Source organism: Stegostoma tigrinum, chromosome 3 (genome assembly GCF_030684315.1).
Source record: "Stegostoma tigrinum isolate sSteTig4 chromosome 3, sSteTig4.hap1, whole genome shotgun sequence".
Classification (NCBI taxonomy): Eukaryota; Metazoa; Chordata; class Chondrichthyes; order Orectolobiformes; family Stegostomatidae; genus Stegostoma; species Stegostoma tigrinum.
In genome coordinates, this window is record NC_081356.1 from 89,824,653 (window position 1) to 89,849,851 (window position 25,199).

At 41.3% G+C, this 25,199-nt stretch overlaps 1 protein-coding gene across 2 annotated transcripts in view; it reads left to right on the forward strand.

Moving 5' to 3' along the window:
* The window catches only part of kiaa0825 (KIAA0825 ortholog), a 398,499-nt gene that overhangs the window by 331,637 nt on the left and 41,663 nt on the right, over positions 1 to 25,199 (forward strand). Inside the window, exon 20 of one of the 2 annotated variants that reach the window (XM_048528205.1) lies at positions 5,921 to 5,964. The exons of the other annotated variant lie outside the window; for it this stretch is intronic. Coding sequence (XP_048384162.1) covers positions 5,921 to 5,964 — 44 coding nt within the window. The remainder of the gene's footprint in view (positions 1 to 5,920; positions 5,965 to 25,199) is intronic. 2 annotated transcript variants of the gene reach the window in all.

The window sequence follows — 25,199 nt, forward strand, 5'->3', positions numbered from 1 at the left end:
TGTAGGCCATTTGGTCCCTCTGTCCTGTTCTGCCATTCAGTAAGATCAGGACTGATCTGATTGTGGCCTCAACTCAACATCCTTTCTGTTCCTGATAATACTTGATTCCCCAGCTAGTCAAGCATCTATCTCCCTGTACCTTAAAAATATTCAATGACTTTGAAATGCGTGTAACACATTTATGTTTCTTTTTTTTAATTAGGAGACCAAACTCTATGCAGTGCTCCACATGTAGTCTCACCAATCCCATATACAAGTGGAGCAAATCATCCCTGCTTCAATATTACATTCTTCTTGCAATTAGCAACATCCATTTGCCTTCCTAAATACATGCTGTTGGTGCAAACTAACTTTGACATTCATGTATGGAAACAACCAGATCCCTCTGATGCCTCAGAATTCTACAATCTTTCTCTGTTTCAGGTAATTTGCTGTATTTCAACTCTTCCTACCAAAGTTGGCATGTTTATGTTTTCCCCCAAGACATTGACAAGTTTTTGCCCACACACCTACATTATTCTATCCATTCATAAACTCCTTACTTACTTTTTTCAACTTACATTCCCACCTATTTTTAAGTCATCAACAAGTATAACAACCATACACTTCATTTCTATATCCCTATTGCACTCTATTTATTCTCAACTTTTCAACCTGAACCCTCAACACCTCATTTTCACCATGGACGTCCAGTCCCTATACACCTGTATTCCACATGCAGATGGCCTCAAGGCCTTCCGCTTCTTCCTGTCCCACAGGCCCGACCAGTCCCCCTTCACAGACACCCTCATCCGCCTAGCCAAACTCGTCCTCACCCTCAACAACTTCTCTTTTGATTCCTCCTACTTCCTACAGACTAAGGGGGTGGCCATGGGCACCCGCATGGGCCCCAGCTATGCCTGCCTCTTTGTAGGTTACGTGGAACAGTCCCTCTTCCGCACCTACACAGGCCTCAAACCCCACCTCTTCCTCCGTTACATTGATGACTGTATCGGCGCTGCCTCTTGCTCCCCAGAGGAGCTCGAACAGTTCATCCACGACACCAACACCTTCCACCCCAACCTTCAGTTCACCTGGGCCATCTCCAGCACATCCTTCACCTTCCTGGACCTCTCAGTCTCCATCTCAGGCAACCAGCTTGTAACTGATGTCCATTTCAAGCCCATCGACTCCCACAGCTACCTAGAATACACCTCCCCCCACCCACCCTCCTGCAAAAATTCCATCCCCTATTCCCAATTCCTCCGCCTCCGCCGTATCTGTTCCCACAATGAGGCATTCCACTCCCGCACATCCCAGATGCCCAAGTTCTTCAAGGACCGCAACTTTCCCCCCACAGTGGTCGAGAACGCCCTTGACTGCGTCTCCCGCATTTCCCGCAACACATCCCTCACCCCCCGCCCCTGCCACAACCGCCCAAAGAGGATCCCCCTCGTTCTCACACATCACCCCACCAACCTCCGGATACAACACATCATCCTCCGACACTTCTGCCATCTACAATCCGACCCCACCACCCAAGACATTTTTCCATCCCCACCCTTGTCTGCTTCCCAGAGAGACCACTCTCTCCGTGACTCCCTTGTTCGCTCCACACTGCCCTCCAACCCCACCACACCCGGCACCTTCCCCTGCAACCGCAGGAAATGCTACACTTGTCCCCACACCTCCTCCCTCACCCCTATCCCAGGCCCCAAGATGACTTTCCATATTAAGCAGAGGTTCACCTGCACATCTGCCAATGTGGTATACTGCATCCATTGTACCTGGTGTGGCTTCCTCTACATTGGGGAAACCAAGCGGAGGCTTGGGGACCGCTTTGCAGAACACTTCCGCTCGGTTCGCAATAAACAACTGCACCTCCCAGTCACAAACCATCTCCACTCCCCCTCCCATTCTTTAGATGACATGTCCATCATGGGCCTCCTGCAGTGCCACAATGATGCCACCCGTGGGTTGCAGGAACAGCAACTCATATTCCGCTTGGGAACCCTGCAGCCCAATGGTATCAATGTGGACTTCACCAGCTTCAAAATCTCCCCTTCCCCCACCGCATCCCAAAACCAGCCCAGTTCGTCCCCTCCCCCCACTGCACCACACAACCAGACCAGCTCTTCCCCTCCACCCACTGCATCCCAAAACCAGTCCAACTTGTCTCTGCCTCCCTAACCTGTTCTTCCTCTCACCCATCCCTTCCTCCCACCCCAAGCCGCACCTCCATCTCCTTCCTACTAACCTCATCCCACCTCCTTGACCTGTCCGTCTTCCCTGGACTGACCTATCCCCTCCCTACCTGCCCACCTATACTCTCCTCTCCACCTATCTTCTTTTCTCTCCATCCTCGGTCCGCCTCCCCCTCTCTCCCTATTTATTCCAGAACCCTCACCCCATCCCCCTCTCTGATGAAGGGTCTAGGCCCGAAACGTCAGCTTTTGTGCTCCTGAGATGCTGCTGGGCCTGCTGTGTTCATCCAGCCTCACATTTTATTATCTTGGATTCTCCAGCATCTGCAGTCCCCATTATCACATTTATACCTACTCTCTCTTTCCAGTTAACTAATCAATCCTCCATCCACCCTGCTACGTTACCACCTAAAGTGTAAGCTCTTAATTTGTGCCTTTGTATGTGGCAGCTTGTCAAATGCCTTCTGTAAATCAAAGTACAGCACATCTCCAGGTTTCGTGTTATCTGTCATGCTTGTTATTTCCTCCTAAAACTAGGTAAAGGCAAAGTCATCACAGTAGCACCAGACCATAAGACCACTCTGTCATTACAGAGCCAGAGATGAGTGGTGGAAGTTCAACCTGAGGGTCTCCACACCTCAGGCAGTGGGACAGCTTTAGAAGGAGTGTCCTTCATGATAACCACAGACAATGTGGGAATTGAAACCACATTGTTGGAATGACTACAATACAAAACAGACATCTAAACTTAGTGATTCATTGTCCTAAAACTAATAAGTTAGACAAACATAATTTTACTGTCACAAATCCATGTTAACTCTGAATGATTATGTTGAGATTGTTCAACTTCCCCAGTAAGACCATAAGACATAGGAGTGGAAGTAAGGCCATTCGGCCCATCAAGTCCACTCCGCCATTTAACTCATGGCTGATGGGCATTTCAACACCACTTCCCTGTACTCTCCCCGTAGCCCTTGATTCCTTTAGAGATCAAGAATTTGTCGATCTCTGCCTTGAAGGCATCCAACGTCCCAGCCTCCACTGCACTCTGCGGCAATGAATTCCACAAGTCCACCACTCTCTGGCTGAAGAAATGTCGTCTCATTTCAGTTTTAAATTTACCCCCTCTAATTTTAAGGCTGTGCCCATGGGTCCTAGTCTCCCCACCTAATGGAAACAACTTCCTAGCGTCCACCCCTTCTAAACCATACATTATCTTGTAAGTTTCTATTAGATCTCCCCTCAACCTTCTAAACTCTAATGAGTACAATCCCAGGATCCTTAGCCGTTCATCATATGCTAAACCTACCATTCCAGGGATCATCCGTGTGAATCTCCGCTGGACACACTCCAGGGCTAGTATGTCCTTCCTGAGGTGTGGGGCCCAAAATTGGACACAGTACATCTTCCTTAAAAGATTCCAGCAATTATTACAGCCAATTTTGCCTATAGTTTCCTTTTTTTTAAACTTACCCTTTCTTGAAAATTAAAACAAATGTATCCACTGTTTCAACAACCACTTAATTGTAAGATCCTATTTGATGTCCATCAGGTCTTGGTGATGTGACAGCTTTTAGTTCTAAAAAAAATTCCCTGTAGCTGGTGAATGTAATGGCTTTAGGTTTCTTCCTTCCTTTCAAATCCTGATCCATTGTTACTTCTCCCCTACAAAGCCAGGTTACAAACTTAGAATTCTGTGATAAATAACTCAGCTCCTATTTCCCCAGTGCTTGTTCACCATCTACCAGGCACAAGGTGTGTGGTGGATTACCCTTGCCTTGCCCAAATGGCTGCAGCTCCAACAACAGTCAAGAAGGTTGACATCAACCAAGACAAAACAACTCTCTTGACTAGCATCCACTATATTCAACATTCACTTCCATTCCCATGATACACATTGGCAGCAATGTGCATCATATACAAGATGCATTGGAGAAACTCATCAAGGGTTCTCGAAGAGTACTTTCCATTCCCACAACTTCTGTCACCCAAAAGGACATGGGCAGTTGAGGCATGGGAATTCCAGTATCTGCAAGTTACACTTCAACATACACACCATTCCGATGTGTTGGTGTTTCTTCGGTGTCAGTGTGTCAAAATAATAGAATAATTTTCCTAACATCTGTTTTTCTATTTCCAGCTAGTTTTCTGTTATGCTGAACTTCTCTGTTCTTATTAACCTTTTAGCCATGCCTGTTTTTTCTTTATATCTTGTCCAAACATTGACTTGCCACTCATCTTTAGGAATCTATGTCTTTTCTGGCAATTAAATAGGTATCTTTAACTTCCTTCCTTCCCCACAGATCCACACACACCTATAAATTGCTCTTATTCTTGGTTTGTGTTGAAATGTTGGCCAAGATAATCTTGCAACATTGAAACTTCCAATAGACAATTACACAGTGTCTGGAACCTTCCAGATAAGGTGTACTTCACAGTTAGAGTTACAGATTTAGGAGGATTCTAAATAACCTACTTGAATAGTCAGCCAGCAAAGGTAAGAGGAATTAAAACCCACTCCAAAACATAGCTATCTAAAAAATGGTCACGCCTGACGGCACACCAGAGATCTCCTACCTCCCCTGTCTTTTGACGTGCTCTTGCGTCTACCCTCCCCACCTAGAACATCTTACTGCTAAACCTGACCCCTGACTTGACAACCAACTTGCTCCTGACTCTTCCAGACTTGATAATGCTCTACATGATCCTCCACAGGTCCAAGTCCTCCTCCAATTGTTTTGACCTAACAATCCTCAATTCCCCTGACTGATCTGGCAGCCTCTGCCTCCTTACCCAGCTGGCACCCATCGTCGTATCATCCACCTGGCACCCTACTGCCCCAACCCATTTGACACACTGTGATCTTTCCCACCTGACACCCAGGCATACACCCACCTGTAACTAGTGCACCCTCAGTCACCAGTCATCCTACACACTCACCCATCTGATACCCTTGCTTCTCATCCCAACCACCCACTGAAATCTATCCCCTCACCTTGCATTCTATCCCGTCACCCATCTGATACCCTAATCCTTTATCCATAATTCACTGTATCCCTCTCTTGCATGGCAAACTTTCTTTCTTTCAATAGCTGCCAAAATGACTTAAGGAAATTTGAACTACAGAATGTAGCCAGAGATAATGGGAACTGCAGATGCTGGAGAATCTGAGATAACAAAGTGTGGAGCTGGATGAACACAGCAGGCCAAGCAGCATCTTAGGAGCACAAAAGCTGATGTTTCGGGCCTAGACCCTTCATCAGAGAAGGGGGATAGGAGAGTATTCTGAAATAAATAGGGAGAGGGGGAGACGGACCGAAGATGGATAGAGGAGAAGATAGGTGGAGAGGAGAGTATAGGTGGGGAGGTAGGGAGGGGATAGGTCAGTCCGGGGAGAATGGACAGTCAAGAGGGCGGGATACGGTTAGTAGGAAGGAAATGGAGGTGCACCTTGAGGTGGGAGGAAGGGATAGGTGAGAGGAAGAACAGGTTAGGGAGGCGGGGATGAGCTGGGCTGGTTTTGGGATGCCCCATCCCACTTCTCTGATAAAGGGTCTAGGCCCGAAATGTCAGCTTTAGTGCTCCTAAGATGCTGCTTGGCCTGCTGTGTTCATCCAGCTCCACACTTTATTATGCAGAATGTGGCACCGACTGCTAAGAAACGGGTGTGATTTAAGCATTGACTTTCTGCTGCTGTTTGTGAGGATTCTTGAATTCATGTACTCTGCTTCTCGTAGGAAAGCTGATGACCTAGAAGTTCACTCTCAAAACTGCACCAAAGGTAAGTGAACAATTTAAATCTGATAGGGATTCTAACATAGACCTAAAGATTCAGTCCATTGTGTTCTTGAACAGCTAAACTTTATTAAAGAAGATATGTGATGAAACATATTTCATGTGTTCAAAATGATATTGATAGATAAAGAGTTAATAACCAGATTGGGTCCGGTTATAATGATATGGCAGATGCAACATTAGTTACTGGGTTGTGATACATATACTTCTATTGTGTTACATATATATACTTATACTAAGTCAATTATTTTAGCTTAGGCATTGATTCAGTACCATTATCTTTTTCAACCAATAAGAAAAATGCAATGCAGTTAGGTAGTTGAACTACATAGTTTATTTTTGAAACCTAACCTTCGCATAAAACCATGAAATGAACTAATGGTTAACTGATTCCATGCAACACTCCCAAATTCCATGCAGCGTAGCTTACTGCCTATGGTTAAATTTTTGTGAATATGAGCATATATTCACTTTCTTTCCCCTTCGTGTAATAATTGATAATAGCCTGCACAGATTCCAGCATCTGCATTAATTTGTTCCTATAATATGTTTCCTATGTTAGTTATATGCAATTTTTATTCAGAACTGTATCGTTTAACACATGACTGTCATGTCTGAAAAATTCCAGCATTATTGAAAAATTTCAGGAAAATCATAACACCACTTCAACTACTGAATATTTCATTTTCCATCATTTTCAGAAATATTTATGATAAAGGTACAAAATTAAACACTTCCATGCATCAATCGGGCTATGTCCTACATTTTCATTTTCTGCAGTATTTTGCTCGAAACAGTCATACTCTTTTGTACTTACAGATATGCTTTCCTATTGAACAAATATAGTTGAAAGCTTTGATAACAGTAACTGTTAAATTATAATAATATGATGTTTGATTATTTGAGTAATTTTTTTGTAATAAAATCATCTCTGATGCCTTCATATGTGTGATCATGGAAATTATGAAGGATCTTTTAGAAAGCTAGGGTGAAGCAATTAAGTATATAAATAAAAGAGCTAGCAATTCAAGAAAGCCTTTCTAAGATGCTTTTAGAGAATGATTTTTAACTGCATTTTTTTTGCCTCTTGGACAAATAGACAAAGTTATATAGGATAGATTTAGCTACTAGCTTACTTTTTTATGAAAATATTAGGTCTCAACAATTTTAACGATATTAAACTAATCAAGATATCTACTGCAATTTTCTCACTGGTTGAAAAAGACTGGTATTGAATCAGTCCAAAGTTAAAATATTTGATATGGGCAGTTATAGAGCTTTCATCCAACTTTATATTTTGTAAACATGCACAAGTATATGTAACACAAGCCAGCATCAAATGTTGCATATGTCATACATCAGTGATCAAATCTGGTTTATTAACTGTTTACCTATTGACACCATTTTCAATATGTGATATCTGATTCATTGCACATTTTGTTCAAGAATGCAATGGCCTGAATCTTTACAACTGAATCAGAATCCCCATATCCACTCCTGATCAGAATTAAATTGCTCACTCACTCTCACACTTCAATGAAAGTGGGTGTCAGGAGCTTTCCCGCTAGAAGCAGCATAGATGAATCCAAAATTCCTTACAACCAAATCATGGATGAACACAGCAGGCCAAGCAGCATCTTAGGAGCACAAAATCTGACGTTTCAGGCCTAGACCTTCTACTTTGTATTTATAGAAAGCCTTTAATGTAGTAAAACGTCTCACTGTTGACAAGCAAAATCTGACAGAAACACATAGGATTTTTCTGATGAAGGGTCTAGGCCTGAAACGTCAGCTTTTGTGCTCCTAAGATGCTGCTTGGCCTGCTGTGTTCGTCCAGCTCCACACGTTGTTATCTCGGATTCTCCAGCCTCTGCAGTTCCCATTATCTCTCTCAGGCTCCAACTCATACTGTTTTATCATCATTTGCCATAAGGTACTGTCCAGTAAGATTGTGATGTGGGTTACTCAACTTGAAAACAGTGAGGAGAAAACCTGAATATTCAGGAAATCTTGGTTTCATATCTGATATCCTGATCAAGAAACTTATTATTGGTCTAACAAAATTCTTCCAACATGTTAGGGGTAACCTGTATTGATGTTTGACATTTATGTCTTTATATTGTGTTAAACAAAGGAGTAGCTTCCTGTGTGTTTTTAAATATGTGTTATTCTTCATTTGAAGATGAAGGAATGATGATTAAAAATGTCAGATGATAGTAATGTCAGTGACCTTTATCAGTGATTAAACACATGAATACAAGAAAGAAAATTTACTATTTAAGATTGTCTTTCAGTACTTTCTCTCAGATCCTATTTTGTTTTGTTGGCAACATGAACAAATCTAAATCATTTACTTTAGTCTTTTTTTTATCCTGGAAAGATTTAAACCTTAGAAATCTGTGAGGTGACAGGATTACAAGGCCTTCAGGGATAAATGGATATGATGCATTTAATAAACAAGAAAGCAAAAGCACTGAATAATGAATTACATGGCTCAAGTTGTAATAAAAAGGCGCAAATGCAACTTCAGACATTGGGAGTTTGCTTTGTGTGGGGTTATATGAGAGGAGTGATGTGCTGCCAAGGGAAAATGAAAAAGGCTCATTATATTAATATGCTCTTTTACTCAATGTAGCCTAAAACGATCTCACTTTGCTTTCTCTTACCTAACTCCCCTGTGTGCCTCAGTCAGGGCAACAGGCTTTACCAAGGGGATATCTATGATTCTTTTAGTCCATCAAGCTTTGTTTGTAGTTAAAATGCCTTGTGTGTTTTTGATAGGTTACTCAGCAATTGAATTGAAAGGTCTAATTGGCTGATCTATATTAGGGTCAACAGCCAGTTACAGAACAAAAGCTTGTTATACGTTCATTGCATGGTTCTGAACCAAATTAAATTATTTATACAATCACTGCTTCCATGCTGTTTCATAGGGATTCCTAACCTGCCATACTGAATAAAATAGAATTATTACTTTACATTTTCATTGACAATACCAACTTTTAAATTTAATAAATGTTCTACTTTTATCTGCATGGCAAAATGGAATTTGAAATGCTTGATTTATAAAAGTAATTATGTTTCTATTGCAAATCAATAGTTTTGGCAACTGACTGCTGGATTATCACTTCCCCTTTACCTTTAATTATAAATAATGCAAAATGTCAAAGTTGCAATATGTCAAATTCTGATTAGCCAGAAGCACTTGATGTCAAATTATCTGTACTGCAGAGGCTGGACAATGACCTTGTAGGTGCCTGGTTGGCTTTTACCACATCAGAGTACCTGGGCTGGCTGGAGTAGTATTGCTACTGCCTGTCTCGCCGATGGACAGATCTACCATCACAACCATTTATTCCATCCCAAAGAGTCCCTAGATGCTGCAGATTCTGAGTATTTCCAGAACTTTCTGCTTTTATTATGCCAAATTAAGAGGTTTTTAAAATGCATTGTAAGAATATATATTGATTGCCTTCATACAATGTCCTTTAGCCTATGTAAACTAGCATTTAAATGAGAGGTTGTATCAATCTTTCAGGGACGTAGAGAAAGTAAATTGTTCTCGTGACATTTAAAAGTGTCAAAAATACTCAATGATAATACCTTGGTATCAAACTGAGTCAAATATATTTCCAGTAGTACTTGACAGTATTTTGCATCAAGCAGAAGTTCCTGCCACCACATCTGGACATGAGAGTCAACTCTGCTCCAGCAAACAGTAGGACTCTGTGGCAACAGTTTTCAAACAGAGAGACCGAGGTGTTCAGGTACATAGTTCCTTGAAAATTGCTTCACAGGTAGATAGGCTGATAAAGAAGGCATTTGGCATGCCTACTCTCATTGCTCACATCATTGGGTATGGGAGTCGGGATGTCATGTTGCAATTGTACAGGATGTTTGTGAGGCCACTCTTGGAGTACAGTGTATACTTCTGGTTACCCTGCTAGATTAAGGATGTTATTAAATTGGAGGGGATGCAGAAAAGATTTACAAGGATGTTACCAGAACTGGAGGATTAGAGTTGTAAGAAGAGGCTGGGTTTCTTTTTTACTGATGCATAGCAGGTTCAGGGATGGTCTAATGGAGGTTCATAAAATCATGAGGGTCATCGAAGAGGTGAATAGCAAACATCTTTTCCTGAGGGTAGGGGAGTTCAAAACAAGGGCCTTTTTTTTTTAAGTTGAGAGGAGAAAGATTTAAAAGGGACCTGAGGGACAACTTTTTCCACACAGAGGGTGGTTCATATGTGGAATTAACAGCCAGAGGAAGTGGTTGATGCAGCTGCAGCTACAACATTGAAAAGATACTTGGACAGAAACGTGAATAAGAAATGTTTAGAGGGATATGGGTGAAACACAGGCAAATGGGACTAATTTAGTTTGGGAAACTTGGTCAGCATGAATGAATTGGACCAGATGATCTGTTTCTGTGCTGTATGACTCTATGACTGTAAAGGCAGTGGTGAATTAAAAGGCCAATTAAGATGAGTGGCTTGGCTGCCGGAGCTGCTGGCCCAATGAGAGGGTTGGTTGTTCAGCATAGAACATAGAACAATACAGTGCAGAACAGGCCCTTCGGCCCTCGATGTTGCATCAGTCTGTGAACTAATCTAAGCCCATCCCCCTACACTATTCCATCATCATCCATATGCTTATCCAAGGACTGTTTAAATGCCCCTAATGTGCTGCGTTAACTACATTGGCAGGCAGGGCGTTCCACGCCCTTACCACTCTCTGAGTAAAGAACCTGACTCTGACATCTGTCTTAAATCTATCACCCCTCACTTTGTAGCTATACCCCCTCGTACAAGCCGGCGTCATCATCCTAGGAAAAAGACTCTCACTGTCCACCCTATCTAATCCTCTGATCATCTTGTATGTCTCTATTAAATCCCCTCTTAGCCTCCTTCTCTCCAATGAGAACAGAGCCAAGTCCCTCAGCCTTTCTTCACAGGGCCTGCACTCCAGACCAGGCAACATCCTAATAAATCTCCTTTGCACCTTTTCCAATGCTTCCACATCCTTCCAGTAATGGGGCGACCAGAACTGCACGCAATATTCCAAATGAGGCCGCACTAGCGTTTTGTACAGTTGCAGCATGACATCACGGCTTTGGAACTCAATCCCTCTACCAATAAAACCTAACACACCGTAAGCCTTTTTAACAGCACTAACAACCTGGGCGGCAACTTTCAGGGATCTGTGTATATGGACACCAAGATCCCTCTGCACACTACCAAGAGTCTTTCCATTGATCCAGTATTCTGCCTTCCTATTATTTTTCCCAAAGTGAATTACCTCACATTTATCTGCATTGAACTCCATTTGCCACCTTTCAGTCCAGTTCTGCAGTTTATCCAAGTCTCACAGCAATCTGCAACACTCTTCCACACTGTCCACCGCTCCACTGACTTTAGTGTCATCTGCAAGCTTACTAAGCCATCCACCTATGCCTGCGTCCAAGTCATTTATAAAAATGACAAACAGCAGTGGTCCCAAAACAGATCCTTGTGGCACACGACTCGTAACCGGACTCCAGGCTGAATATTTTCCATCAACCACCACTCGTTGCCTTTTTACAGAAAGCCAGTTTCTAATCCAAACTGCTAAATCTCCCTCAATCTCATGCCTCTGTATTTTCTCCAATAGCCTACCATGTGGAACCTTATCAAAGGCTTTGCTGAAGTCCATGTGCACCACGTCAACTGCTCTACCCTCATCCGCATGCTTGGTCACCTTCTCAAAAAACTCAATGGGGTTTGTGAGACACGACCTGCCCTTGACGAATCCATGCTATCTCCAATCAAATTGTTTCTTGCTAGTTGATTATAAATCCAACCTCTTATAATCCTTTCCAAAACTTTTCTGACAACAGACGTAAGGCTCACAGGTCTATAATTATCTGGGTCATCCTTACTGCCCTTCTTGAAAAAGAGCGCAACATTTGCGATCCTCCAGTCCTCTGGTACTAAATCTGTAGACAATGAGGACTCAAAGATCAAGGCCAAAGGCTCCGCCACCTCCTCCCTATCTTCCCAGAGAATCCTCAGAAAAATCCCATCCGGCTCAGGGGATTTATCTACCTTCACACCTTCTAGAATTGATAACACCTCCTCCTTACTAACATTAATCCTTTCAATTCTAGTAGTCCGTAACTCAGTCGTCTCCTCTACAATATTCTCCTGTTTCTCAGTGAAAACAGATGAGAAATTATCATTTAGCACCTCTCCAATCTCCACAGGGTCCACACACAACTTCCCACTTCAGACTTTGACTGGTTCTATTCCTACCCTAATCATTCTCTTATTCCTCACATACCTATAGAAAGCTTTAGGGTACTCCTTTACTCTACCTGCTAATGTCTGCTTTTGTCCCCTCCTTGCTTTCCTTAACTCTCTCTTTAAATCCTTCCTAGCTAATCTGTAACTCTCCATCGCCTTATCTGAACCATCTCGTCTCATCGTTACATAAGCCTCCCTCTTCTGCTTAACAAGAGGTACAATTTCTTTAGTAAACCACAGTTCCCTTACCTTATCACTTCCTCCCTGTCTGACAGGGACATACCTATCAAGGACACTCAATATCTGTTCCTTAAACCAGCTCCACATTTCGATTGTCCCCATCCCCTGCATTTTGCTAACCCATTCTATGCCTCCTAAGTCTTGGATGTAAGTTTGCTCGCTGAGCTGGAAGGTTCGTTTTCAGACGTTTCGTCACAATTCTAGGTAACACCATCAGTGAGCCTCCGGGGAAGCACTGGTGTTATGTCCCGCTTTCTATTTATGTATTTAGGTTTCCTTGGGTTGGTGATGTCATTTCCTGTGTTGATGTTATTTCCTATGTTGGTGATGTCATTTCCTGTTCTTTTTCTCAGAGGATGGATAGATGGGCTCCAATTCAATGTGTTTGTTGATGGAGTTCCGGTTGGAATGCCATGCTTCTAGGAATTCTCGTGCGTGTCTCTGTTTGGCTTGTCCTAGGATGGATGTGTTGTCCCAATCAAAGTGGTGTCCTTCCTCATCTGTATGTAAGGATACTAGTGATAGTGGGTCATGTCTTTTTGTGGCTAGTTGATGTTCATGTATCCTGGTGGCTAGCTTTCTGCCTGTTTGCCCAATATAGTGTTTGTCACAGTTCTTGCAAGGTATTTTGTAGATGACGTTTGTTTTGCTTGTTGTCTGTATAGGGTTTTTTAAGTTCATTAGCTACTGTTTTAGTGTGTTGGTGGGTTTGTGGCCTACCATGATGCCAAGAGGTCTGAGTAGCCTGGCAGTCATTTCCGAGATATCTTTGATGTAGGGGAGAGTGGTTATGGTTTCTGGGCCCGTTTTGTTTGTTTGTTTGGGTTTGTTGCTGAGAAATCGGCGGACTGTGTTCATTGGGTACCCGTTCTTTTTGAATATGCTGTTGAGGTGATTTTCCTCTGCTCTGCGTAGCTCCTCTGTGCTGCAGTGTGTGGTGGCTCATTGGAATAATGTTCTAATGCAGCTTCGTTTGTGGCGGTTGGGATGGTTGCTCCTGTAGTTCAGTATTTGGTCCGTATGTGTTGTTTTCCTGGAGATGCTGGTTTGAAGGTCCCCATTGACTGTTCGCTCTACTGTGACATCTAGGAATGGCAGTTTGTTGTTGTTTTCCTCCTCTTTTGTGAATGTTATGCCAGTAAGGCAATAATACCCTCAACCTGAGCTACAAATCTTCTCAAAACTCGCTACCTCCTAAGTCTTGCCTAATCGCATTATACTTGCCCTTCCCCCATTGATAACTCTTGCCCTGTGACATGTTCCTATCCCTTTCCATCGCTAAACTAAACATGAGCGAATTATGATCACAATTTGGCAGTATTATCAGTACCGCTGTTTGAATCACAGATCATTGCTGAAACTGTAGTCTGAAGGAGAGGAAGTCTTGCTGAGGACCTAAATTTGTCTTTGGTCTGTTGGGATGAAAACAGAGGTGCCACTGACCAGAGGTCCATGTTATATTAGTGGCATTGTGGCCCAGTAGATTGTTGTTGCTGTGAAGTCCTCTTTGTAGACCATGGAGTAACCTGATTGAGCCACCCCACTTCAGTAAACTGTAGGGATGGAAATGCTTGTTCAGAATTCCATGCTACAAGAGCAGAATCCACTCACACAATTGGACATTTTGCCCATTTGTAACAGAAATCTTTAATTTGTAATGAAGCATAGATCAGAGGTTCTTGATAATTTCATCAATTGGAGGCAAAACATTTCAAGGCTTTGAAGTCATATTAGGCCGGACATAAAGATGACAGTGCAATGGAATGGATATTCATATCTTTGCTTTGACTTTGCTTTAAGATCTCAGTAAAAACAGAGAATTCTGGAAATTCATCAATGAAGTAATTAAAGTCGTCATTGACAATAACATCAAGCAGCACATGTGACGCTATAAACTGCTCACTGATGTTCAGTTTAGATTTCTCCAGGCCTGCTGAACTCCTGACCTCTTTTAAGCTTTAGTCCAGATAGTGAGGAAAGAACCAAACTGCCCTTTACATCAAGGAAACAATTGACCGACTGTGAAATGAAGGAATCTTTGCAACACTGGGAATCTAGGAATTAAAAACATTTCTGTTTAAAGGCATATCTAATGTAAAGGACAATGATTGTTGAAGGTAAGTCGTCTTAGCTCCAGGACTTCTAATGCAGTAGTTTTTCAGGGTAATATCCTAGGCCTTATCATCATCATCTGCTGCATCAGTGATCTTCTACATTCATCATAACATCGAAACTGGGAATGTTTGCTGATTAATCCATTATGCTGAACACCATTCATAATTCTTCAGATACTTGAGTAGTCTGTGTCCATATGCAGCAAGATCTGGTAAACATCCAGGTTTACTCTGATAATTAGCAAGTAACATTTGTACCACACAAGTGCCAGATAATATCCATTCTAACAAAAGAGAATCTAACTTTTGCCCATTGATATTTACTGACTGTATCCCCCAGTATGAATATCCTGGGACTTACCTTTGACCAGAAACACATCTCAACTGTTCATATAATTACTGTGGCTACAAAATTCAGTCAGAGACTATAAATTCTGCAGAAGAGAATTCAATTCCTGTCTCCCCATTGCCTGTTTAGCATCTAAAAGTCAGAGATCTGGAAGACGATGGCATACTCCCCGTTTGTCTTAATGGGTGTAGTTCAAACAACAATCAAGAATCTTGACACCATCAGCACAGGTCACGGCCACTTGTATTCACTGGCATGACAATTGGCTCAGTTGGATTATGATGGAATAGATCATATTGGTGCCAGTAACATGGGGTTGGCATTGATCTGGTGGACCAGGACCTACATGCTTTATCTCTTGTGATGTTAACTTGCAGATGACACTGTTGTGATGAAAGACATGTTATATAGATTTTAGGAATAGAATTTCAAAATAGAGGCAGATGGATCTGGGTCAGTTCTGCAAAGATATTTTTAAACAGGTCAGAAAGTAGTTTGGTATATTGAAAAAGATTGTGACTGCAGTCAGTTGCCTGGCAAGACCTCTGCACTCCTCACGTTTGTCCTGCTATGTTTACAACAGACCAAAAACCCATTAGTTTTAGCTTTTACTTCAAGTTCAGAGGAATCAAGTTCATTCAGAAGGGAGAATGCTGTCTCCTTGCTGAAGAATCAAGCTTTCAGTCCAAAATGTTTTAGTTTGTGGAGCTTCCAGGCCAGGAGAGTTTGCACATAAATCTTCAAGTTATTACAGCTGAAGAAGTTTAAGTTAGTAGAATTCTGAAAGGTTTGTGCCAGTGATCCTGGAAAGGAATCTTAAAACTATCTCTGCAGTACAAGGAAAAGAAACCAGGAGGAATCAGTGAAGTTAAAAATTGAGATCAGAATGAAATTTCTATGACCATAAGAAATAGGAACAGGAATAGATCAATCGGCACCTTGGGCCTGCTCTGCCATTCAATAGAGTCAGGGCTAATCTAATATTTCTCAGGTTTCCGTGCCCACTTTTTCCCCATAAGCCTTGATTCCTCTACTGATCAATAATCTATCAATCTCAGTCTTAAATATACACAAGGAATTTGCCCAGACAGTTTTCTGTGGCAAGGAGCTCCAAAGGCTTTCAACCTTCTGAGAGAAGACTGTCTCAGTCTTAAATTGACACTGCTTTGTTGTAAGAATATGTCCCCTGTTCCTAGACTTTCTCATGATGGGAAATATCCTTTTAGCATTTACCCTGCAAGGCCCTAAGAATCTTGTTTGTTTCAGTAAGACCTCTCATTCTTCTAAACTCCAGTGAATAGTATCCCAACCTGTTTAGCCATGCTTGTAAGACAATCCCTCCATTGTTTTGGAGTAGATCTGTAGCTCAGGTTGTGGGCATTGAGGTTGGTTAGCTCACCGAGCTGGTTTGTTGTTCTGCAGACATTTCATTACCATGCTTGGTAACATCCTCAGTGCAGCCTCTGATGAAGGCTTCATCAGAGGCTGCAATGAGGATGTTACCAAGCACAGTAACGAAATGTCTGCAGAACAACAAACCAGCTCGGTGAGCTAACCAACCTCAACAATCCCTCCATACTAGGTGTCATCTCAGTGAACCTTTTCTGAACTGCCTCCAAGAAATGATACCTTTCCTTAAATAACGGGACTAAAACTGTTCTTGGCACTCCAGATGTGGTCTAATCAGCTCTTGTACAGTTTCAGTAAGACTTCCCTATCCCTATTCTCAAACCCCCAAATTTATTAGAATTGTGTATCTGTAAAAGGATAGTATGGTTTTGCTGCTTTTTGTCAAGATCTTTCTGTATATGTTTATGTAAAAATGTTTTTTGTTCTCTTTATTGTGTAATAAAATTTAAGCTATGTTATTAAACAACATCTGCAACCTTATGTGAACATATTCAGTGAACAACTACCATTGTAAACAACTTCAAAAATTAAATATATGGTCATTCAAGCCAACTTTCATTCTGAGATAATAAAATGTGAGGCTGGATGAACACAGCAGGCCCAGCAGCATCTCAGGAGCACAAAAGCTGACGTTTCGGGCCTAGATTCTGAGATCCCGTTTTGTCCTATATAATCGTCAGTTGGGTATCAGAACGGTGTTCCCATACAGGTTGGAAGATACTATCAAAGGATTTGATGAACTGTTGCAGTACACCTTGCAGATGGTACACGCTGTGCTGCCATTGTGCGCAGATGGTTCACAGAGTGAATGATGAAGTTTTCACTAAGGTATGAATCAAGCATGCTGTCTTTTCCTACATGGTATTTTCTACTGCTTGGCTTGCAAGTTCTAGGTTGTTGCTTCACAAATTGACACCACATTTTTAGGTATGCCTCATGCTGTTCCCTGCAAACCTTCCTTCATCACAGAACCCCTACAGTGCATATGAAGGCCATTAAGCCCATTGAATCTGCAGTGACTCTCCAAAAGTATCCCAAACAGACTCACTTTCCCCTGTCCCAGTAATCCTCCATTTACCTATGCGAAACAGGTTCATTTGAAAACACAAGCTCTTGGAATGACACTCCTTCTTCAGGTGTTAGTGAGAGCGATGGCATCAGACACAGAATTTATAAGCAAAAGATCAAATGGGTCAGAAAAATGATGCAAATGTATTGAGCAAACCTAATATGGCTGCTAAATCTTTAATCACTTGGAAAGGAGTTGCTGGTTTTGATTGATTAATATGCAAATCCCAGAATTTCTTTCAAGCCACTGACCCTGAGATAACAAAAGGTTTTATCAGTATACCAAAGGTCAGACAATGCATTTTGGGTGTGAAACCTTGTTTTGAATCTGTTTTAAGTTGGAGTCAGACAAGTTTTATTTCTAAAGTAGGAATTTATAAAATGTCACATTGACTATCTACAAACTGTGTGCTTTTTGAATAAATCTGCAAATGCAAAGTGTGTGTGTGTGTGTGTGTGTGTGTGTGTTAAGGTCACTGTTGAGGCCGTCCACATGAGTACTAAACTTGGCTATCAGCATCTGCTCAGTGACTCTGCGTTGTTGTGTATCCTGAAGTCCGCCTTGGAGGATGTTTACCTGAAAGATCCAAGGCCTAATGTCCTTGACCGCTGAAGTGTTCCCCCACTGAGAGGGACCATCACTTTCCGGTGATTGTTATGTGTTGTTGATTCATCCATTGTCAGAGCATCTGCACGGTTTCATCAATGTACCATACCTCAGGGATCCTTGCCTGCAATGTATCAGATAGACAACGTTGGCCAGGTCATATCAGTATCTGCCGTGCTCATGGTGGGTGATGTCCCCACATACAATGTTAGTATCCATGTCAATGATCTGACATGGCTTGCAGAGGTTGCCGTGACAGGGTCGGACTATATAACCTGGTGTTGTCCAGCACCAGCACCTCCACATCCATTCTCTGTAGTAAGGCTGTTTGAACCTTAACATAGCTGGTGAAAGCATTCAAAAAAGGAAGGCCAAGAAGAAACCTTCTGAACAACAAGGACCAACTCAACATATCTTGAAAGCACAGACCTCTGAACCTAGTTTTCCCAATGTCTGCATTTTTTAATTTTTTTTTTCTATGTTTGTCTCTGTGTGTGTGTGTGTGTGTGTGTGAGAGAGAAAGGGAATTAGAGGTTTAATTTATAGTGTAATATGCTGACACGTTACAATGATTTTCCTGTAGCTAGATTATAATTACTTGCAATAAATAGTTGTTCTTGTTAAGTCCAAAACTTAATCTGTGCTTTCTATCAATTTGAGTCTGAATATCAGGTAAATTGGGGAATCTTTGCAGTTATTTTAAATTATTAACTTCTCAGAAATATCAGGGCTTGGTTTCCAGCATGCTATTGCATCTATCATGACACAGGCTGGAGTTGCCAGGTGGCTGCTGTGACTTTCTTGTTCAGAATTCTCAGCATCTCTTAACTATCCAGCAGGTGGCAGAATAGGAAAGTACACATTACTGAGGTGAGATTAAGTAATAATGATGGTGATAATGAATGATAATTTTCATTGATAAGCCTGTGGCCATGCACTAGCAGGACTATTGTCTCAATGTCTAGAACTTTGGAAAATTTGACTTGTTGCTCCCAGGGTTGAGAAAGGCCTTGCTCAAATTCTCATGCACTTCTCCCAAATTTCTCATCATAACCTTTGTTGTTCAGAGCATGGGAAATTTCTATTGTATGTTTTCCAATTAAACCAGAAATTCACAAGAAATAAGAGTAGGAGTTGACCACTTCGCTCACTTAGTCTGTTCTGCCATTTAGTGCAACTTTAGCTGATCTTGGACTTCAACTCCAAATTCCTGCCCACAACCTATATTCCTTGGTTCCCTGAGAGACCCAAGTATGTCCAGCTCAGCCTTGAACATATTCAACCATGTAATATTCACACTCCACTGGTGTAGAGAATTCCAAAGATTCACAGCCCGTAAAGTTGAAATAATTTCTCTTCATCTCAGTCCTGAATGAATGGCTTCTTATCCTGAGACTGTGCTTTGTTTTAGACTTCCTAACAAGTAGAAACAGTCTTTCAGCTGCTGTAAAGTTCCTTCAGACTCTTGCATGTTTCAGTGAGATTGCTTCTCGTTCTTCTAAATTCCAAAGAGAATATGCCCAATTTATTCAGCCTCTGATCATACGACAACCCCCTTATCCTAGGAAGCAAGTTAGTGAAACTTTGCTATTGCATCTTCAATGCAAGTATATCTGTCTTTCAAAAAAAAGATCAAAATTGCACACAGCGTTGCAGGTGTGGTCTCAGCAACACACTATAGAGTTTTAGGAACACCATTTTGACCTTATATTCCAATCTCCTTACCAAAAATGACAACATGCCATTTTCTTTTCTAATTGTTTGCTGTACCTGCATGCTAGCTTCTGCACTCCTTATACAAGCACCTTGCTTGCACTCTTTGAACATCATTTGTAAGTTTCATACCTAGTTGAAACATTCAGCTTTTCTGTTCTTACACCAAAAGTAAATTCCTTCACTTCTCTGCCATCTCATTTTGCACTCACTTAATCTGTCTGTATCTCTTTACAGTCTCTCCATGTCCTTCCCACAGCTTACCTTTCCACTTAACTTTGCTTCACAAACAAACATGTGCATTACTCTCAGTCTCTTCGTCTAAGTTATTAACATAGATTGTAAGTAACTGAAGTCCATATACTGCTTCTTGCAGTAGCCTAGCAGTCACAGCCTGCCAAATATAAAATGCCCTATTTATGACAGTTCTTTCCAGCTAGTCATTGATGGATTGGACATAAATGCTCTTGTAGGGTGAACAAGGTCTCTACTGGTGTCATGATGAAAAGTTACTTAAATGCAAAGGCCTTTCAAAATGAAAACAAAATGGCTGCCAGTGTCAGAGGGGTTTAAAATCAGTTCTTACAGTTGCAGTATTTGTTTGTTGACAGTTTGCAAAAAGCTCTTTATGAATATTTGGCTGATTTCCACAAGCTATAATTATCTCAGCACAGTTTCAGAGTTAACAGTTTTATTGTAAGATCAACCAGGCCATTAAACAAATATCTGCCTTTGATATGGAGTCAAAAAAAAATCTTGGTTTCTAAAAGAGATTAACTGTTTTGAGGAGGTTTAAGACCCATGAATGGGTTGTCATGAATGGTATCTTAATACAATGAAGGCTATATTACAATTTTAATCATTTGTTTCATTTAATAGCAATATGACCTCTGAAGTCTACCCGATGTGGATACTCAGTAAGTTGGTATTGAAGATGTAAAGGCCAAGAGTAGGTTGGCATGCATTTGCATCCCATTAGTATGGGGCCTATACAGGGCTAGAGGTGTAGTGATAGCTATGTCTTGGCATGAAGAAAAGGAAAGCATGGAATTGCCATGGAAAAGTTTATGGAGGTGGCTGATGAGTTGTGGGTGAGGGCTAGAGGGTCTTACAATCAACAAAACAATTGGCACAAAATCCCAGAAAACTGAAATGGGCCTTGTAATCAACTAGTTGAGGTTAACAAAAGTCGTACAATATTTATGTACTGCATAATATTGATATAGACAAAAATCTTACTATGGTGTTATTGAGGAAGAGCAGGAAAGATCAAGGATTTGAAGATTATTTACATCAGTCAGCAGGAGAAATCACTTTCTCCGGTCAAGGAGTCAAACTCATGACTACTTTAAATGTATAGTTTTTTTCAAGGAGCTAAGTTGTTGACCGCAAATAATAGGCTATATTTTTCAACCTGTGGGGCCAGTCCCATAGGTTCGAAATGTGCTCATAGGATTCAGATGTCTGAAGGGAAATTCCTTTCTCAAGATCCCAACCCAATTAGTGCAGCCCACATTCCTCACCTAAAATGCTTTGCACACTTAAAATGTGTGTGAATAGCTTAATAAAGAGTACTAGAGCAATTCCCTGATTTTCTCATGAGGAATACACTGCACGTTCAGGTTGCTCATATAAATTGAGCAATGAAGGTCAAACATATTGAGGCCTTTTACCAAATGACTTTTGAAAATTGACATATGAAACATTTCTCAGGAATAATTTTTAAAAGTGAAATTTAACATAAAATTTTGAGAGTTGGATTTGTGAATTCGAAGATTTTTGTATTTAGATAGAGTGATTACATGATTTTTGATTGCTACAATTAGAGTTACATGTGAAAATTCCTTTGACTGTTCCTGTCTTTTTATAGTTTTAAGGAATTTAATTTGACACCTCATACCAATCCATTTTCGTAACCTCTATCTTGTTCTGAAAGCACGAGCATTTTGCTTGTATGTTGGAAATTTAACAAGCACTGAGTAATACTGAAGTAGCTACAACCATGTCCGCATCAAAAAGCTTGGATCATAAAGTCAAATATTCTAGAGAGTTACCTTCTGAGTTCAGGAGCACAGCGATTTATTGGAAAGGTAAACAACTAAAAGGACAGGGTTATTCCTATAGACAGAGAGGAGGTATTCTGCAAAGCAGTCGCCAAGTCTGCATTTGGTCTCACCAATATAAAAGAGACCACGTTGTACACAGTGAATACAACAGACCGGATTGAAAGTAGTACAAGAAAAATGCTGCTTCAACTGGAAGGTAGGTATTGGGTCATGCTCCTATGCAAATGTTTCCATCCTGGGCTTGTTATAGTATTCCAATGAAGCACAGCGCAAGCCAGAGGAACAGAACCTGATTATCCACTTCTGCCCCTTGCAGCCTTTAGGACTCTATATTGAGTTCCACAGTTCCAGTGGATGACCTCTGTATCCTCCATTTTTTTTATACATCCTAAAATGCCAGTCCCCCGCTCACTGTAAACACTCCATCCTGAATGCACGCACGTGTACACAGAGCCTTGTTTTGATTATGTCTTGTATATTTTGCTCTGTAAAGCAGGTTCATCTTCTCCTTTTTCACATCTTCAATTTCACCTTTTCCACATCTCGCTCTTCCTTTTACCATTGTTAACATTTCCTCTGTCTTTTGATATGAACACGCTTGCACTCTGTTCTAATTGTTCATCTTCTTCCTCTGTTTATGGTATAAAATAGCACAATCTTCCAACCCCATTGAGTTCTGAAGAAAGCTCATATTGGACTCGATACATCAACTCTGCCAGATATTGAGTTTCTCTAGCACTTCCTGTTTTTATTCATGTGGCTCGTGTGTTCAATGCAAAGCCCACACAAATATGAGCAGAATGCATACAGCAAAAGCCATGCTACCACAATTAAGTAGACCATTGGAGTCGATGCTGCCTAAAATGTTCTTGAGGTGCTCTTAATTTTCAGCAAAGTGTACATCACGATTCATAGTCTGCTGTGTGTTGCACAGCACACTATCAACATTTATGCACGGTTCTGGGATGAACTGAGGAGGAAAAGAAAGACAAGAGGAGGCAACCAACACAGCCCCTTTTTGACAATGCTGTTTGTGGTTGGCTGTCCACACTGTAACATCAGTGAATTCAATTGCCAATTGAACAACAGTTTCTCATCTTGTTTTCTTTTCTCTGTTACTGACCATCGCCACATCCTGTTAGTTGGCAAAATCCACATTCAGGATAAATGCATAAATGTAATCATGCTATTTTGCATTCAAAGTTCACCTAATCACCCCTTGTGCATTCCATTAATAACTGTCTTCTGTGTGCCTTTGCCTGTCCCGTTATTGCTAAGCAGCCCTATCCTAGTGGCGCAGTGTAGCTGATGGAAGACTGCTTTTTGGTCTGAGAAGATGATGTTGAGTAACTCTGGCCGTAGAGGTCATGCTTCAGATTATACCATTCTGTCACAGCAACAACAGCTTAGGCTTGCTGACTGACAGTGGGCATTAGGAGAGTAACATCGGTGGAGGACGAATGTTGTCCTCCTGGGAAATCACAGCAGGTTCATGTTTCATGGTGTCATATTGCTACACTTTCAGAGCTGAACCTTAATAATCCTGAAGGACTATTGGGCTGTTAAGACATCAGAAAAAGCCCCCTTGAGCACACTTGGTCAACAGCAAGCTAATCTTGCATGATTTCAGTCTAAGTTTTCACTGCAGTACTGGGTTGTTGGGTGACTTTTACTTGTGCTGCAATGTAAGCTGAAACTTCACCCATTGGAAACTACATCATTGTAGGGTCTAAAAGTGACATCATGGAATTAGCCACCATTTCCACATTAGAAAGGATGGGTTCCAATTCTGAGCAAGGCCCTATGCCTATTTGTGGATAGAGAAAGTTAACATTTCAAGTCAATAGCCCTTTGTCAGAACCTGTTTGACAATCTTTTTGTCTTCCTGCATTGCAAAGTACTTTCCTCTAGAGAGGAGCACCAACCTTTTAGGACCTGAAACTGTGCACCATTTCTTCTCTAGTTCAGTCAGTGTGCTGCAGGTCAAATCCAGAAAGAGGTGGGTACATGAGACACTGAAAGAACTTTCGGTTCAAGCAATAAGAGTTATAGTTCTGGTAGCTGCACTCATTCCTCAGGCCTCCCATCCACCACCCCATCATGTTCCCAATTTAATTGTGACATTACTATTTACTTGAGAATGTGATAAATTACCCAGGTATATTTAGTACATTTAAAAAAACAAGACTAATCTAATCTAATCTAACCCTGACAGTATCCTTCCAACCATTAGGTCATCTATACACTGAGTCAGGTAGTGCCATCAGGACTCATTTCAAATTCTCACAGAACCACTTGGCTCCAAACCTCTTCACAATCTTGATCTAGACATCTTCTGAGCTTTGGAAGAGAGATGCAAGCAATTGTCATTACTTTCAGGACAGCATTCAAAATAATATTCCTTCACACAGCATTAACAAAATTGATAGACTCAAAGGAAATCACTCCAGCAGCTGGGCCTTACTTATGGAATAATAGTTAAAATAGCCCAATCATCTCAGCGAGAGTCCTTCAGGAAAGCCTAGCAATCCTCAGCACAATGATTGATCAATCCATTCTCAGTATCCCCAATTAGGAAACAGTCATGCTAGTAGACAACATGATCAGAATAACACCGAGGCTTGGGCTACCACAAGCAAATGGTTGGCATAATTTGTGCCATATACAGATGCAAATTATTTTTACAGTGTATTTGGCGTAGAAAAATATTCCAATTTGCTTATCAAGGTGTAATCAAATTTAATAAAATCCTGATCCTTGAGATGGTAAAAGATGATGAAGTACGTAAAGCCTGATGTTTTATTCCTGATGAGAACCATGGTGAAATACAACATCCTGTCAAAACCTGAAATAAAAATAATTCATCCTGGCTTTTTAAATTGTGTAGCAAGTTTCCCTACCTAATCAAGATTTGCATTCTTTGAATGTGGATTTAAATTAATTGTGCTGTTTTAAGGGACCCGGTGTTATAGTGGTAATGTCACTGGACTAGTAACTCAGAACTGCAGCCAAATGCCCTGGGGCTGCAAGTTTGAAACCCACCACGATAGGTGGCGAAATGTGAATTCAATCAAAATCTGGATTAAAACTGGTCTAATGATGACCATGTAACCATTGCTCATGGTTGTAAAAACCTGTCTGCTTTAGTCATGCCCTTTGGGAAAGAAATCTGGTCGTTACCTGGTCCAGTCTACGTGTGATTCCAGATCCACAGCAATGTGGTTGACTCTTAATGCCCTCTGAAATCGTCCAGCAAGCCGCTCAGTTCAAGGGCAATTGGGAATGGGCAACAAATGCTGGCTTTACTGGTGATGCCCCGAGCCCATGAGTGAATTTAAAAAACTGTAAATTTTGGAAGAGTTAGCAGTATATGT